Here is a 16022-nt window from a genome sequence, read left to right as displayed (position 1 = left end):
TGAAGATCGGCATGAGCTATGGTCGCATCTTACAATATACAAGGGCGATGCGGTGGGTAAACGTTGCGGGTTCCACAGGACGGACTCGCAACTCGGCCCACGATGCGAGAACGAAAGCCTCGGTGACATCTCCGCAAAGTCGCGCGTTGCAAAGTTTGTCTCTCTAATAAAGATAGACATACATAGGCAGAGTAACTTTTTGCCGCCCGCTGAAAAAAGGTACGTGTGGCATCTCCAGTCAGAAAACGGGCCAACAACCGATCATCACGTCCAGGTCCGTCACCTGCCCGATCGCCGTGATCACAAGATCCGGATCGAGTCATCCTAGCCAGACTCTCGTCCCCATATTGGGAGCTAACATGGGGTTATAGACTTCCATGCTGCATTTTTCGGTAACCGATTCCCAGGCCCACGCAAACGTGGGCAACTCCTCTACAGACGCCGACCTCCAAGAACAGCATCCAAGGGATGCATCCCCTGGCACCTTTGATTGTCCACCATTGGTGAATACATATATCGTAACGAAGCCACTCCTCAAGGGCCTCAGGGTATGATCGTTCAGGGGTCGTTGTAAATTGGCATTGAGCGCTATTGCCTGCAGCATAGGTCACATCAAGACTTCTTTTGATGGGACCTTGTAGGTGTCTTGTTGACGGGGGGCCGGGGGGAGGGGGGGAGGGATGCTGATGTACCGCCTAACAATTAAGACATATGGCGATGGAGGCATCCAGCCGTCTGGGCATGTGCCGGCGATGTTGGACGAAGCGGTGTATGCGTTGGTCTCGAGGCCGGCGATATGTTGTTATAGGCAGGCCTTTATCTATGGGCTGTAGACGCCCCCTCGAGGTGAGGAGACGGACGCAAAGAAGAGCTCTCACAGCGTACTCAAACAAAACATCCAAATCAAGGCTGTCGGATCAATCCTAGGACCATTGTCTTCTTGCAAAAGCCACTGCAGGACGGGTCATGATGCAGCACTCAGTCACCGGGGAGCGCTCTCCTCTCACACTCAAACATGCCTCGTTTGAAGACGAGACCAACCCAAGCAGCAGTATTAGCATCAGCAGCAGCAAACAGTCCTCCACCATCATCGGCATATTGCGCATTCCCCGTCTGATATGGGACTTCACTGAGAGCAACTTCGCCACCTTCGTTGTCCCCAACACGGCCTTCGGCCTCCTGGGCGGGCTCACCGGATCGCCTCTGACCACCTTGGGCCAGCCGTCGACGACGACGACGACGACGTTCTCGGTCCTGCAGCGTCTCCCTCTGGTCGTCGCCTTCAACTGGTATAGCGTCCTCGTCTTCGACCTGGCCAACCAGCGCGGCCCGGAATCCGTGGACGAGGATCTCGTGAACAAGCCCTGGCGCCCCATACCCACGGGTAAAGTGACGCCCGAGCAGACGCGCAAGGCCATGTTAGTCGCCATCCCCGTGGTTCTGACACTCAACTACATCCTGGACGTCTGGCGGGAGGGTGTCTTCATCCTCATCCTGACGTGGCTGTACAACGACCTCAGGGGCGGCGACGAGCTCGTCCGGGACGTCATCATTGCCGCGGCCTACGGCCTCTTCAACACGGCCTCGCTGAAAATAGCCATCGGCGGAGACGCAGAGGCGACGGTCACCGACGAGGGCTATGCGTGGGCGTCCATCATCAGCGCCGTGATCCTCACGACGATGCAGGTGCAGGACCTCAAGGACCAGGCGGGCGACCGCGGGCGCGGACGCGCGACGGTGCCCCTTTTCTTCGGCGACAGGGTTTCGCGTGTGTCTCTCGCAATTCTCGTCCCGTTCTGGTCCTGCGTGTGCGTTTACGTCTGGAACATCCGCTCGTGGGCGGTGCTGCTGCCCACCATGTCTGGCGCCATGGTCGTCGCCGGGGTGCTCCGGACGAGGAGTCCGGAAACGGATGCGCGAGCCTGGAAGTTGTGGTGCCTGTGGACGGTCTGTCTGTATTCCCTGCCGCTCGTCGGTGACGGTTTCGTGTCGTTGACAACACATGGTTAATGGGGTGGTCTGCTATGCAACTCACCGTTTGGAGCAGTTTGGCTGTCTGGTTTGGGTGAACCCTGGGAGCTGTGCGAGTCATGAGAAGAGATAAGTGATGGAATCCGGCTAGAGAGTCGGGAGAGAGCAGGCCGGGCCGGAAGGGTTGTTATCGAGTCGTTGATGTGCGTGCTCAACTACGTAGGGTTAGCCGGGGGCCACGAGTCAAGGCCGGGCAGGGGGCGGGCCGCGGGAGCCAGGATTGAACGAAATATAGCGCGGCGCCGGAGGGGGGGAGGGGGGACGAAGGGGGGACCGTTACTAGACTTGGGCTTAGACTAAGTGAACCAAAGACTGATAGATTAAAACGGTCGAAAGACGCCAACCAGATGGGAAATCAACTCGTCCCCAAACGCCATGGTAAAACCGCGCATTCGGGAGGATCATTTGGCTCACCTCCCTCTTTCTAGCGTCGGCATCCCGTGAAGACAATGTTGCTGGAAACCAATCGGCCGGCCGGAGGAGACCTCGTGCGATTACATGGCGGCCTCGGATGTCGTCCGTCAACCCTGGGCTGCCGCCAGAGGAAACCATGGTTTCCCCCTAAGATACCACCTTGTAGGTCCATGTAACTCTAGATGTTGGATGAACCCGCCGCTGACAGGCATTCCCGCGTGTAGAACTGCAAGCGGCCGGCCTGGGTAGTACCGCCCTGCGGACAACCTGCATCTACATATACAGCGACCCCCTGGCCCCCGAGGTGAGGCCGCTAGAGGGACAATGCCATCTTCACAGATGACGACGAGATCCTTGTCCCGGAGCATCCATGCCAAGGGCAATCCCTCAAGAGGAAATCGCGATACTACCTGCCTATATTGATTTTCCAGAGTTGTTGGAACATCTACTAGGTAGAGCCGTCTAATGAGCCCCCACATCTCGAAGAGGAGGCGGTCCCCGTGGAGCGAGAAACCGTCGTAAATCTGGAAGGTTGGTCGTCACCTCATCGTTGACGTGCGGCCGAATTCGATCTCTTGGCCGGGTGTAGTACGCGGCAAACTGACCGGCCCCCTCTCTTTCAATATCCCACTTGACCTCGCAGGGTGAAAGAGTCAGGAGAACGCCAGCTCAGACGCACGCTTTCCAATAGCTCAAAAGTTTCTTCCCGCAAACATCGCGTGGACGCATGGGAGTCGTGGACCTTTGGCAGCCAATATTGGCATGGGTGCTAATCAAACCATCGTCAGTCTCCTGGTCGTACATGGCAGTCTCATTCCATGGTGTTGATGCTCTTGCTTGCAACTTGCCTGTTTAAATATCCAGTCTGGGTGGCCTGGAGCTGAGGCGTGAAAAGTCCTCTTTCCTCACCTCCATTCCTTCGCTCCATCTCTCCCTTCTCCTCGAGCAAGCAACCGTGACGGCCTTGCCCTCATTTCGTTCAAGATGGTGTCCCTGTTCAACCTGCTCGCGCTCGCCCCAGCGGTTGTCTCTGCCCTTTCCATCAGCCGAATTACTCCGGGAGGCAACCCAGGAAAGCACTTTGGCCATGATATCGCCCAGAGAGACTCAACGTGCCGCTGTTTCCCCGGCGAAGACTGCTGGCCGACAACGGCCAAGTGGGCGGCCTTCAACCAGACCGTCGGTGGGCGTCTCATCGCGACGGTGCCTATCGGCGCTGTCTGCCACGACAGCTCGTTCGGCGCCTACGACGAGGCCAAGTGCGCGGCTTTGCAGAGTAGCTGGGCCAGCTCCGAGACGCACATCCAGACCTCGTCGTCGGTGATGGCCGCCTTCTTCGCAAACCAGAGCTGCGACCCTTTCGTCGACCGCACCGAGCGCTGCGTCATCGGCACTTACGTCGAGTACGCCGTCAAAGCCGCCAGCTCCGACGACTACGTCAAGACGATCAAATTCGCTCAGGACAACAACATCCGCCTCGTCATCCGTAACACGGGCCACGACTACCTCGGAAAGTCGACCGGCGCCGGCGCCCTAGCGCTCTGGACGCACCACCTCAAGGACATCAGCGTTGTGGACTACAAGTCCGCCGGCTACACCGGCAAGGCGCTCAAGGTCGGCGCCGGCGTCCAAGCCGGCGAGGCCCAGGTCGCCGCGCACGCAAAGGGGCTTGTTGTTGTGGGAGGCAACAGCCCGACGGTCGGTATCGCGGGAGGCTACACGCAGGGTGGCGGTCACGGACCGCTTGTGTCCAAGTATGGTCTCGCGGCCGACCAGGTCCTCGAGTGGGAGGTTGTCACCTCGGAAGGCCTGAGGATCGTCGCAACCCCCACCAAGTACTCGGATCTCTACTGGGCTCTGTCCGGCGGCGGTGGTGGCGTGTATGCCGCCGTGCTATCCATGACGGTGAAGGCGTACCCCGACACAATTGTTTCGTCTGCCAACTTGACCTTTACCAACGCTGGCGTCACGGACGATGTCTTTTACGGCGCCGTCAGCACCTACTTAAAGACACTGCCCGGCATTGTCGATGCCGGAGCCGTCAGCATTTGGTTGTTGGCCGCCGGCATGTTCCTCGTGCAGCCGACGACGCTGCCCAACAAGACCAAGGAAGAGCTCCAGGCTCTGCTCCAGCCGACCCTCGATGCGCTCGACGCCGCTGGCATCACCTACGGTGAGTGGGACGACGTGACAGTGCATGAAAACCTCGACTGACGAAACTGCAGATTTCAACATTGGCCAGTACAACACCTTCTTGGACAGCTACAACGACATGAACCCGGAACCGGCCGTCACCGAGTTCAACATCGGCGGTCGTCTCCTGCCTCGGTCCTTGGTCGCCGACGACGCCTCGACCGCGACGCTCACGGACACGCTGCGCTCCATCGCCAACGGCGGTGCCCTCGTGTCCGGTCTCACCATCAACGTCGCTCGGCCTGCGGGCGCGGTGGCCAACTCGGTGCACCCGGCGTGGCGCACTGCCCTCATCTCGGCCGTTGTCGGAACGTGAGTCTACCCTGCCAGCCTTCGTATTTTCCCGCGAACAGCCCGAGATAACAAATAAATGCAGACCGTACAGCCGGACCGACTTCTCGACGCTCGTCTCCGGGCAGAGGACGGTGACGGACACCATCGTGCCCGCGCTCAAGGCGCTGACGCCCGGAGGCGGGGCGTACCTCAACGAGGCAGACCGGAACGAGGTCGAGTTCGAGACGACGTTTTACGGCAACAACTACGCCAAGCTCAAGGCAATCAAGAAGCTGTACGACCCGCGCAGCACATTCTACGCGCTGACGGGCGTGGGCAGCGACGACTGGGAGGTTCGCAGCGACGGCCGGCTTTGCGCGGTGGCGTAATCAGGGCAGTGGGGATGTTAACTGAGTCTGTGTCGTCGGCTTACTAGCGTTCATAATCCTAATATAATAGACACTTGATTGAGTCCTTTTGTGTTGGGTTGAGTTTGGGTTGTGCATGCTGAATGAAGTGTTGTTGTTTGATCAGTCGAAGTGAGGTACGAAATGCCCCGAGTAGACCAAATCCATTGGGTGACTGATTGGCCAATCAGATACAGCGTCAGTGACCGATTGAGCAATGCAATTGCAGACGGCTGGCTTTCCGAGAAGGGGCAAGCGAAACGGCCAAATCTGGTATTGCAAGCGAAAAGTAAGCGAGCCAATCAGTCAACTCACTCCACGGAACGGGGGGGGGGGATGAAAGTGGGTGAGTGAGTGACATGCTTGATCGATATACGAAGGACTGTTCCTTCAAGTTTTTGACGCGACTAATGGATTGACTTGAACCACCGTATGAGATGGTTTTAACTCTGGTATCATATGATCGATTGATTTCTTAGAAAAATTGAGACAGACGGGTAAATCGTATTGGCAACAGACAACACCTTTGCCCAACAAGAAGACCACGTCAACGCGGACCTCACATCGAAAACATCCCTCGTCAGCAAGTCAAAGCCAGCCTGTCTGTACCCGGCGATAAATGCCGACAAGACGTCCCCGTTCCTCCACTACCGGTCTAGGCCGACCATTATCGCCAAATACTCGGTAGACTCCTTAGATATCCCCATGGCCGCTATCGCGAACATCCCTTCGCAACCGTATTCGGTTTCCTGCTCGGGATCGTCGGAATGCAGCACGCAGCACGCAGTAAACACTACTAACCAATCACAGCACCGATCGATCAACTTGGACATCCTGACCTGCATGTGGATCCATATCCCACCCAATTCGCTTACATCCGATCTCAAAGCCCCCCCAAAATCGTCACCCACTTTGAGCTCTGCCGGGCGGAACTCGGGACGGGAGCGCGCATGCTCGATATGACAATGGCGCGATCTGGAAAGACTTCGTCCCGGCGCGCTGTGATGAACCCTCGTCGTCGTCGTCAACCTCGCCTGCGCCTCTCTCCCATTTGGAATACATGCGCAAACATACTGGAAGCCTTGAGAACAGACGAAACCTGCGCGCGGAGATTCCCGCAGACCCGCTGCACAGTTGGCGTTTTCCCATTTCCCAAAGAGGCAGCAACCTATCAAGCTTCCCAATCCCCCCCCAAAAAGCCACAAAGCTTCCCCCCCTCCCCCCGTCTGAAATTGTTTGAATAAGACAAGGCTCACCGCCAAACATCCCACCTCTCTATCCCTCCCTCACTGCGACCGCCCCCTTCGCTTCCCTTCCCTCGTCGTTCATTTCGTTCCACAGCCCCGCGCGCTCAGAGCCACGACGGCCCTCCAATGCGCCCCCTTTTCTGAATTTTCCAATTGACCACACATCCACACACGATGATCGCAGCACCTTGGGACAAGACCTCACCCCGCGAGCAGCTCTTCGTGCTGGTCACCGGCGCAAACAGGTAAAAAACCACACCGCTCCCCTTCCCCCCCGTGCTTCTCGCGCTGACGATCCATCCCAATTCAGCGGAGTCGGCCTCGGCATCTGCGAACGCCTCATCGACGAGTTCCTCGCCACTCGGCCCCTTACCGCCCACCTGATTCTCATCCCCACCACCCGCTCCGTCCGCAAGTCCCGTGAGACCATCTCCTCCCTTCGCAACCACCTCCAACGCACCGCCACCTCCTCGCCCGCCCTCCGCTCCCGCGCCGGCTCCTCCTACTACGACCCCGCCGACACCCTAGCCCGCGTCCACCTGCTCTCCACCCAGCTCGACCTGTGCGACCTGCCCTCCGTCTACGCCTGCGCCGCGAACCTCGTCTCCGGCACAATCACCGACCCGACCGACACCAGCGACCCCTCCCCGCAATACAAGATCCCGCGCCTCGACTCCGTCATCTTCAACGCCGGCTTCGGCGGCTGGACCGGCCTTGATTGGGCCGGCCTCTTCACCGGCCTCTTCACAAAGGGCCTCGTTTCTATCGTCACCTGGCCCGCCTTCAAGCTCGCTCGCCCCGGCTCCGTCCTCAACCAGCGCCCTGCCCGCTCCGACCTGGTCCCTACAGACTCCCCCGACAACACCCTGTCCCTCGCCTCCGCCCACGATACCAAGCCCTCGTCCCCTGTGCTCGGCGAGGTCTTCTGCGCAAACGTCTTTGGCCACTACGTCTTCGCCCACGAGCTCCTCCCGCTGCTGAGCCGGGCCACTCCCGAAGAGACCCCCGGCCGCGTCATCTGGACGAGCAGCATCGAGCCCCAGGCCCGCCACCTGCGCCTCGAAGACTTCCAGGGCATCGAGACCGAGGGGCCCTACGAGTCCTCCAAGCGCATCACCGACGTGCTCTCCCTGACCTCCCACCTCCCCGCCACCCAGAGGTTCTCCGAGTCCTACTTCCGGCCCGAAGACCCAAAACCGGCCAAGGCCCTGCCGGTCCGCCCGTCGTTCTATCTCACCCACCCGGGCGTCGTCGCCTCCAACCTGTTCCCCGTCCCCTTCCCCTTCATCCTCTTCTGGGCGTACAAATTCGTCCTCTACATCGCGCGGTGGCTGGGCTCGCCTTGGCACCCCGTCACGGGCTACAACGGCGCCGCGGCCCCCGTCTGGGTCGCGCTGCAGGACGACGAGACCCTGGCCGAACTCGACGCGAAGAAGATCAAGTGGGGCTCCGCCACGTCGTTCTCGGGCCGCCAGGACGTCAAGAAGACCGAGGTCGAAGGGTGGGGGTGGGAGGGCGCCGTCGAGGACCGCGACTCCCTGTCGAGGGACCCGGCGACGGGCGCGTTGAGGAAGATGGTCGGGCGGAACCCGGATGCCAAGGACCTGAGTAAGGAGCAGCTGGCCGAGTTCGAGGAGCTCGGCACTAAAATTTGGGCCGAGATGGAGAGACTGCGGCGCCAGTGGGAGGACTTTCTCGACATCCGCGGGCGGGGCGTCAAGGGAAACGAAAACGGCAACGGCAGCAACAGCAAATCCGGTTGATGGGGGGGGGGGGGGGGGGGGGGGGGGGTTAGAGGTTCTAGGTTCCAGATTCCAGGTTACAGCTCACCGGCCACGGGTCACGGGCGTTTATATTTATTCCCATCTGGGTTGGCAAACGAGCATCGAAAAAAAGGTGGCGGCACCCCAAAACCTACATCAAAATAATATCTAATCACTTATCATAACATAATTCTCCTCCGGACCAGCATGAACTGTCGGAAAGCTGGGTTCGTTTGATATATTTGAGACTGTGAAGGACAGCACAGAGGATGACTAGATTGAACCAAGAGCAATTAAGTGTTCTCTTGTAGGAACAAATACCGAACTGATCACATACACTAATTTCACCACGCACGCTATAACTCCACCCGCTCAGTCATTACACATGGCACACGACATTCCTCATCGGAGGACAAAGAGAGAGAGAGAGAGAGAGAGATAGACGCATATTACGGGCTCGTCTGCCGGACCCCCTCCTCGTCGGACCTGACGCGCCGGAGGCTGACCTTGTCGCCACGGCCGAACATGCCGAGGAACAGCGGCAGCGGCACGATGACGACGGCGACGACGGCCTGGAAGACGAGGGCGTTCTTCATGTTCCTGGGCGGGTCCGCGGCGTCGCCAGCCTGCAGGGCGTCCGAGATGATGATGAACAGGGCGCCGAGCAGCTGCCCTCCCGCCCAGGCGATGGTGCTCGTGACCTCGGGACTGACGGGGTGGCTCAGCTCGATGAGCAGCTCTAGGGCGACGGGCACGAGCGAAAAAGAGGCGGCGCCGAGGACGGCGAGGACGACGTAGGGTCCCGCGATGTCGCGGGTCTCGGGCATCCAGATGAAGGCGAGGTAGCACAGGCCGATGATGGGGACGGCGACCTTGATGGCCAGCAGGAACTTCTTAGTGCGATCGAGGATGGGCGAGGTGATGGCGGAGGCGACGAGGCCGACGACAATGAGCAGGGCTCCGGCGATGCCGGCCTCCTCGTCGGAGAAACCGTAAGGGATCATCATCTGGTTCAGCAGGGACGAGATGGAGTTGAAGAAGCCGACGTATAGGGCATAGGGGATGAAGATGAGCCACAGCTCGAGGGACCGCGAGACGATGGAGAAGGACTCGCGGATGCCGAGCTTGAGGGTGCGCGACGAGGGCGCGACGGGGGTCGGCGGGCGGGCGGGGATGAAGAAGGCGGGTAGGCAGGCGACGGTGGAAATGATGGAGACGTAGAGAACGCCCGAGGAGACGTCGGCGGGGGAGGTGACCCAGAAGGGAACGATGAGCTGGCCGAGGGCGGCACCGAGCGGGTTCGCGAGCGAGGTCAGGGCCGTGGCGGCGACGCGGCCACGGTTGGTGAACCACAGGTCCGAGTACCTCGTCGGGGCTGCCAGGACGAAGGGTTGGGCGAGCCCCGTGAGGATCTGGCCGAACATGACGACGGGGTAGCTGCCGCCGGAGCGGGCGTGAGAGCCGCCGTAGCGGACCCAATTGCCGATGAGGAGCAGGGCGGCGGCCGTCATGAAGGAGGGCTTGGGCCCGTAGTGGAGGATGCGGATCGTGACGGGGAAGATGGCGACGAAGGCGAAGAGGAAGGCGGTCGAGAGCCAGTTGATGGCGGACTCGGAGACGTTGTAGTAGGCGGCGGCATTGGAGGCGACGGGAGCGAACGTGAGCCACTAAGGAACAACGGACGTGTCAGCTTCTTCTCTCTGCGGTTTTGATTTGCAGAAAGGGAAAGGGGAAGAAGCCCATTAAGGTTGTCCCATTCGTCAGCCTTGTCGAGACGGGCAGAATCGTGGCTTGCGGGCGAGCTGCAGGAACTGCCGAATCGGCAGGGACGTCACATCATCCCGGGGGTTTCTTGAAAGAAATAAAGAAGAGCGAGAGTGTGTGCAAGAGACGTTGTCAACTTACATCCCAGGACACGATGATGTTGAGCAAAGTCAACTGGGCCAGACCGAACCAGCGGCGCTTGTAGGTGCGGTACTCGATCATGGACCCCTCGAGGACACTGCTATTCTCGTCGGCGGCACCGAGACCGCGGGGCGCGCCGGCGGCGGGGATGTCACGCGACGCCGACGATTCGACATCGCGAACGTCGTAGTCGTCGTCGCCGAGTTTCCCAAAGCCGGAGCCGGGCGGGGCGTGGTTCGGCATCGGGGCGTCGGCGTCGGCGTCGGTGTGTTGCTTCGCGTGTCCGTTGTCGAGTGAAGCGCTCTTGACGGCCTCCTTCTTCTCGTCGCCGGCGTTGTCGTCGTGGTTCGCGATGTCGGTGTTGTCAGCGGCAACAGCGGTGGTGAAGTTGATGTCGTCGTCTGCGACCGAGACCGCTCGGGTCTGGTCTTTGTGTTTGGGACGGCGGGAAAAGGGCATTTCGTCTAGCGGTCCTAGAGGCGAGACACTGGGTCGTGCACCCACCCCCCCCCTTCTAAGTTCTGAGACGGGGGCTGTGGATTAGCGGGTACGGGAGATTGGCCTAGGCGTTGTCTTGGCGGGGTATCCTGAGTCCTGTTCCTTTTTTCAACTTTGAGAAGTTTCCTGTCTCTCTCGGCGCGAACTCTGTCCCGAGGTGAAGCTACCGCTCCCTGACTATGGCCGTTGACAGTGCTTCGGAGACAGCGAGAAACGACCGACAAAAAGGAGGGGGTGACAATGGCTGGCCTGACCAGGGAGGAAGATGAGAACAGGGAACGCGGGAGGTCAGCTTAAAAAGGGAACGTGAGACGAAGACAAGACGGGCTTCGACAGGGGACGCTGAATGATAACTGCCCGGGGAGGGGAGAGCTGTATCCGTAGCGAGCTGCATGTGGAATAGAATCTGCCCATCTACTGCTCCAACAGCGACTGCCATAGATCCTACCCACAACCCGTCAGCGTACAAGTATGTTGATTTGAGTACGAATACACACGTCTGCTGAATTGTACAGAGTACTCCATACAACCTATACATCTGTGTGTGCCTGGCGTCAAACTCTCCATCTCGCGATCCTTGGTCCGAACTCCTCCAAGACGGCCAAGTAGTGTACTGTAGAACTACCAGTACCAGTACCAGTACCAGTACCAGGCGAACCCCTAATGCTGCATGGCTATGTGTACCAAGGGCAACCATGCCATCTCCAGCCCACGTCTGAACGAACCGCTGCAGGAGAGAAACTTGGCTGCTGGGACCGTTCCCGTGCAAAGCCCCAAAAACGAAAGCTCTTGCAGACTGCAGTGAGAGTGACCGGGCGTCGATTGGCCAGCTGCTGCTCCCACCTACCTCCCAGGTTGTCCGTCATTCGGAGTCGCTTACTTGTGACCTGCCTGCCTACCTGCACGCGACCAATCTCCCTTGGCCGAGGAACCCCCAGATGCTACTTGTCCAAGATAACGTACCAAAAACACAGAGAGACGCATGGTACGCCCGGAAAGAAGACGGTTGGCCGAGACCTTCTTTTAGGCTTGTCCAGAACGGGCCTCCACTGGCTCAACGGCGAAGCAGCCCACCGAGATGGGGGAGCATTTCCCGTGTGACCAGCCCCCCATTGGTTCGCCTCTCGGTCGACCCATCACATTGGGCCACCTCTCCCGGTCTACATCTTCCTCTGTTCCTCTCCATACCTAGGTACACATACACTCAACACCTACTAGGTAAGGTAGCCAATCAACATACATACTCGCAGGAAGTGGCAGCTATCAGACGCTGTTCACCCCTTCATCGTACTACTCGGTTGGTGCTGTGGCAGTGATAGTGTCGATTCATCTTCCTGCGGTCTGTCCAAGGGCGGATGTATCGGTCAGCCCTTCGAGAAGAGAAACGAGCCCATCAAAACTCCTACCTGTATCATTGCTTCGTGTTGTTACTGCTATTGCGGAACAAACAGCTGCATGAGACTGTTCTGCTCTTCCAGTCACCTTCGTTGCGCCCCTTCTTTCAGCGTCCCATGTGCTTTGCCGTAGACGAGCAGACCCGCTGCATCGCCGCTACATGCCTTGATCCGTGGTCGCGCCACTTGTCTGGCTTATCACCTCTCTCCTATAGGATAGGCAGCTCGCTGGTCACAGTCTGTACACGTGCCGAACCGTGGCATTCATTTGTGCCGGCGCAAAATGCTCTATCTTCCTCAGATACTCCCAACTGCGGGGAAGCATGTCTGCAGAGGACATATCCCTTAGCCATCGGTCAATGAATGCCGACATCTCAGTCACACGGACGGCCTTCCCTGTCTACCTTAGCTCATGGTGTAGATGGGCTTGGAGCAGGTCGTGCCGAATTCGTGAGTGGACCCGTCATGATGAAAAAGCCAGTTGGGTAAGTCATAGAGGAATCTATTGCGGGCGATGCCTATGGTACAAAGGACATATATCGGTACCGCAGGCCCGGCAGCGCTCATTGCTGAGCGGCCCGGTCTGGCGCGTACCTTGGGGTACAGGGTTGGTCCCAAAGGACCGGTGCTAGACGTCGTCTCGTCTCGGCATCTTCTCTCTCGCGGTCACCATCCAGTGAATTAACTGCGCCGATGCCGCTGCCATGGTCTTGGAATCCGTCGACGCCGTCTGTATGTGTATCAAAGTGCCTCGCTTACTTGAGCTTGGCCCAGAGCTTAGGGGCGGCGCACTGGGTGGCGCAGTGGGCGAGGTGGAAGACTGCAACAGGTCAACATATATCCTCGACAACCAAGAAACTCCGCGCCTGCAGGGTTGCGACACAGGCAAGGCGGCTCGAGGCAACTTACACTCCTCAACGCAGTCCTCCTTGGCGCCGTCCTCGCTGTCAGCGGCCGCCGTGACACGCTCAACGCACTCATCGTAGTGGTGCTTGGCCGGTGCGCAGGCCTTGGACTCCTCGCACTCTGTATTCTCATGTCAGTCTTCTGTTGTGCCATATGCTGATGCCACGATTTCACGGCTGCCTGGCAATTGCGTCGAGACGACGCCGGAGCGAGCAAACTCTGAGCAAGGCTGTTTAATCCACTCTCTCACGCGCGCTGTTGGGTCATCGAGCGACCGCCAGCACCGGATATCGCAGATGGCATCGGAGCGTCGGGGTCACGGACCTTTCTCGAGCTGCTCCTTGGGGTCAACGACCTCCTCTTCGTCCTCTTCCTCCTCCTCCTCCTCCTCTTCCTCTTCTTCCTCCTCCTCGGCCTCGGCCTCGGGCTCCTCCTTGGATTCCTCCTTGGGTTCCTCCTCGGTGGGGGTCTCCTCCTGTAAAGTCGTCAGCGAATCGATTCGGGCTTCGCAAATGTCGGGAAAGTGCTGCGGGATGCACCAAGGCCGCGCGGAAGACCGTCGGGAGTTGCGGGGAGCAGCTTCGACGCCTCCCGCTGAACCTCAGGCCATCGTGCAACAATTTGCGCAGCTCACCTTCTCCTCGGCGGCAGGAGCCTCGGCCTCGGCGGTGGCCCACGGCATGGCAGCCTCAGCGAGGTCTGTGATGGTATCCCAGAAACCCATTGTGGCAGAGGTGTGTGCTCTCAATGGCTTGACGTGATGGCGTGAATGATGATGGAAGAAGTCGGGAGCTTTCGGCAGATTGAAGACGAAAACTGGGTGTCTACATCGGATGCTAAGTTATTCCCAATTGGTCGATTTTGATTGGCTGCAGCGGGAAGGCTGGGTGACTAAGCGTCATTCAACGTGACCAGAAGTGCCAAGGATTTGCCGCCCGCTGGCTCACACTTCACTTTGTTTGTACCTGTCTGTCTATCTGTCTGCAGTCTGCACACACTAGGACCGGTGGGAAAGCCCAGGCTCTTCTTGTCAAAATCACATGAAAGTTTTGGTCCTACGGTCGTGTACACGCTCACAAAGCTCAGCGTCACATTCGACCGCCCTGGTAGGCGGCGGCCGACGACCGCATCGCCCGTACGGGCCGCCATGCGTACCTCGATTGTACCCCAGCCTCGGTTCCTGGACGCACACTAACGAGCCCCCTTTCAGGACATGCCCGTCATTTCAGCACTGCAATTTCATTGAGAAACGCAGAATTCGACAGCCGCTGGTGTAGATGCTATGTTTTAAAAAAAAAGTACAGGTGTGGCAAGCCAAAGACAAGGTATCGATGCAAAAGCGTTATTCATGAGCCGTAACGAATCCCCAACCAAGCAAGTACTATGCTCTGTCAGACTCCTCGCGAACGTGGTCTTCGAGCCGCATGCTGAGCGTCTGGGCTTGCGCCTCTTCGTAATCCGGTGGCGGCTCGTCTGGGCGCTGGGTTTGGCTGCCGGAGCTGACCGTCTGGCCGACCGATTGCTCCTGTTCCTGTTGGTTTTGCTGTTGCTGTTGCTGTGGTTGTGGTTGTGAAGAAGCACTGCTAGGAGCTCCTCCGCCTTCAGTCGCCTCGTAAGCCGGCAGCGGCTCGTCCGGGATGTTGACCGACTGTCCCGTCTCCTGCTGTAGACGTCTGACGTGCTCGAGTCGTTCCTTCAACTCCTCGAACCGCTGCCTGAACTCGCTGTGGCCGCCTTCCTTGAAACTTAGCTTCACCTCAACCCTTGGTATGTCGGCAGGCACGCCGCCTCCAGCAACCGGTACGACAGTGGCGGACCAAAACCATGCGCCGAAGAATGGTGAGCCCACGTACGAGTCGGCGCAGTTCAAAATGGGCGCATGAAACGATTTGAACTCGGGGGTTGATTTTGCAGGAATGTATATGACCTAGAAGATGGCTGTCAGTCGCAGCCCTAGCGCCATGTCATTGAGGGGGGTAGATATGTAATGCTCTGCGTACCCGTTGTGTTGTGATGTATGCTGTGCCATTATCACTCTTGCGTGTAAACGGCGTCCTCCCTTGCTGTAGCGACTTGGGGACCGACAGTTCGAGGCTGACCTTGGCGTTGGACCTGTGTCTGATGTGTTCGTGAGGCAAAGGGTTGATTTCACCAGCTTGGGTGATCATGACCCAACTGTCGCCATGGTCAGAATCTAAACGGGCCTGAGCGAGCTGGCGTTCTCTCTGGACGGTGCGGGCAATGGTAAGGGCATGCTGCTCTTGCAGATATTGGTCCGTCATGATGGACGGGAAGTGTGGGGTGGGAGCCAGCAAGAGAAGCGATCAGGTCAAAGTTAATGGCGGGGGTACCACGGACTTTGACCGGGATGGCTCCGGCGGCGATGGAGGGACTCGAACAGCGTGGGATGACAGGAAGATAAAGGGAAGGGGGAGGAGAGAGAGAGGGGGGGAGAGGGAGAGAAAGAGCATAGAAGGAGACGGGACATGGAGGGACGTACTTTATTGACATTTTGGACGGCGAGCAGCTGCAGCGCAGAGCTTCCTAGTTCGTCTCAGCGAGTTGAGGGTTGCGTGGGAGTGGGCGTGGTCGGTAGCGGCAGGGCTTGCAGAGAAGCTTCGGAGATCTGGATGCTTGTGGTGGGGTGGATCCCTGGCAATGGACACAAGCACAGGGGAGGTACTTTGAGGGAAAAGGGCGTCGCGTTCTGGGCAGCAGCGGAGGCGGCGTCGGTGTCGGCGGGTGGTGGTGGTGGTTGTTGTGGTGAGGGCGGCTGCCACTGTCTGATAGAGGTCGAGACGGGCAAGAATGAGAGCGACGCTGGCGGAGGGGGGGAGGATGCAGACAGAGCTGGTAGCGTTAGGGTCAGGTCAGGGTAGATAGAATAGCTGGAGGGCGGATAAGTAAGGGAAGTTAAGGCAAGGCACAATGCGAGGCAAGGCCAGGCAGGTTTGGTATGGTACGGATGAAAGTAGGTAAGAGGATCAAGGT

At 58.8% G+C, this 16022-nt stretch overlaps 6 protein-coding genes across 6 annotated transcripts; 3 read left to right on the top strand and 3 right to left on the bottom strand.

Annotated features, from left to right (window-relative positions):
- Positions 1 to 873: 873 nt before the first annotated feature.
- Positions 874 to 2213, top strand: CDEST_08923 (Putative UbiA prenyltransferase family). Its single transcript, XM_062925082.1, has one exon. It carries the CDS (start codon positions 967 to 969, stop codon positions 2008 to 2010), a length of 1044 nt encoding a protein of 347 aa, XP_062781133.1. The 5' UTR covers positions 874 to 966; the 3' UTR covers positions 2011 to 2213.
- Positions 2214 to 3305: 1092 nt separating this feature from the next.
- On the top strand, positions 3306 to 5366 carry CDEST_08922 (Putative berberine/berberine, FAD-binding domain, PCMH-type, FAD-binding, type PCMH, subdomain 2). Its single transcript, XM_062925081.1, has 3 exons — positions 3306 to 4618; positions 4671 to 4950; positions 5015 to 5366. Exons 1-3 carry the CDS (start codon positions 3430 to 3432, stop codon positions 5298 to 5300), a joined length of 1755 nt encoding a protein of 584 aa, XP_062781132.1. The 5' UTR covers positions 3306 to 3429; the 3' UTR covers positions 5301 to 5366.
- Positions 5367 to 6534: 1168 nt separating this feature from the next.
- Positions 6535 to 8329, top strand: CDEST_08921 (Putative NAD(P)-binding domain superfamily). Its single transcript, XM_062925080.1, has 2 exons — positions 6535 to 6810; positions 6876 to 8329. Exons 1-2 carry the CDS (start codon positions 6740 to 6742, stop codon positions 8326 to 8328), a joined length of 1524 nt encoding a protein of 507 aa, XP_062781131.1. The 5' UTR covers positions 6535 to 6739; the 3' UTR covers position 8329.
- Positions 8330 to 8331: 2 nt separating this feature from the next.
- CDEST_08920 (Putative major facilitator superfamily, MFS transporter superfamily) lies at positions 8332 to 11136 on the bottom strand. The gene is made up of 2 exons (XM_062925079.1): positions 10234 to 11136; positions 8332 to 9995 (listed from the first exon to the last, which is right to left on the bottom strand). The coding sequence occupies exons 1-2, from the start codon at positions 10690 to 10692 to the stop codon at positions 8778 to 8780; spliced, it is 1677 nt and encodes a 558-aa protein (XP_062781130.1). The 5' UTR covers positions 10693 to 11136; the 3' UTR covers positions 8332 to 8777.
- Positions 11137 to 12600: 1464 nt separating this feature from the next.
- Positions 12601 to 13865, bottom strand: CDEST_08919 (Putative cytochrome b-c1 complex, subunit 6, ubiquinol-cytochrome C reductase hinge). The gene is made up of 4 exons (XM_062925078.1): positions 13666 to 13865; positions 13356 to 13506; positions 13035 to 13151; positions 12601 to 12945 (listed from the first exon to the last, which is right to left on the bottom strand). The coding sequence occupies exons 1-4, from the start codon at positions 13753 to 13755 to the stop codon at positions 12881 to 12883; spliced, it is 423 nt and encodes a 140-aa protein (XP_062781129.1). The 5' UTR covers positions 13756 to 13865; the 3' UTR covers positions 12601 to 12880.
- A 547-nt stretch (positions 13866 to 14412) lies between these two features.
- Positions 14413 to 15313, bottom strand: CDEST_08918 (Putative WW domain-binding protein; the record flags this gene model as incomplete). Its single annotated transcript, XM_062925077.1, has 2 exons — positions 14413 to 14958; positions 15032 to 15313. 2 exons carry the CDS (start codon positions 15311 to 15313, stop codon positions 14413 to 14415), a joined length of 828 nt encoding a protein of 275 aa, XP_062781128.1.
- Positions 15314 to 16022: the final 709 nt, after the last annotated feature.

The sequence above is a fragment of the Colletotrichum destructivum genome, chromosome 5 (genome assembly GCF_034447905.1).
Source record: "Colletotrichum destructivum chromosome 5, complete sequence".
NCBI classification, from domain to species: Eukaryota; Fungi; Ascomycota; class Sordariomycetes; order Glomerellales; family Glomerellaceae; genus Colletotrichum; species Colletotrichum destructivum.
The sequence above is the reverse complement of the archived record's forward strand: the minus strand, read 5'-3'. Positions and strand labels throughout refer to the sequence as shown.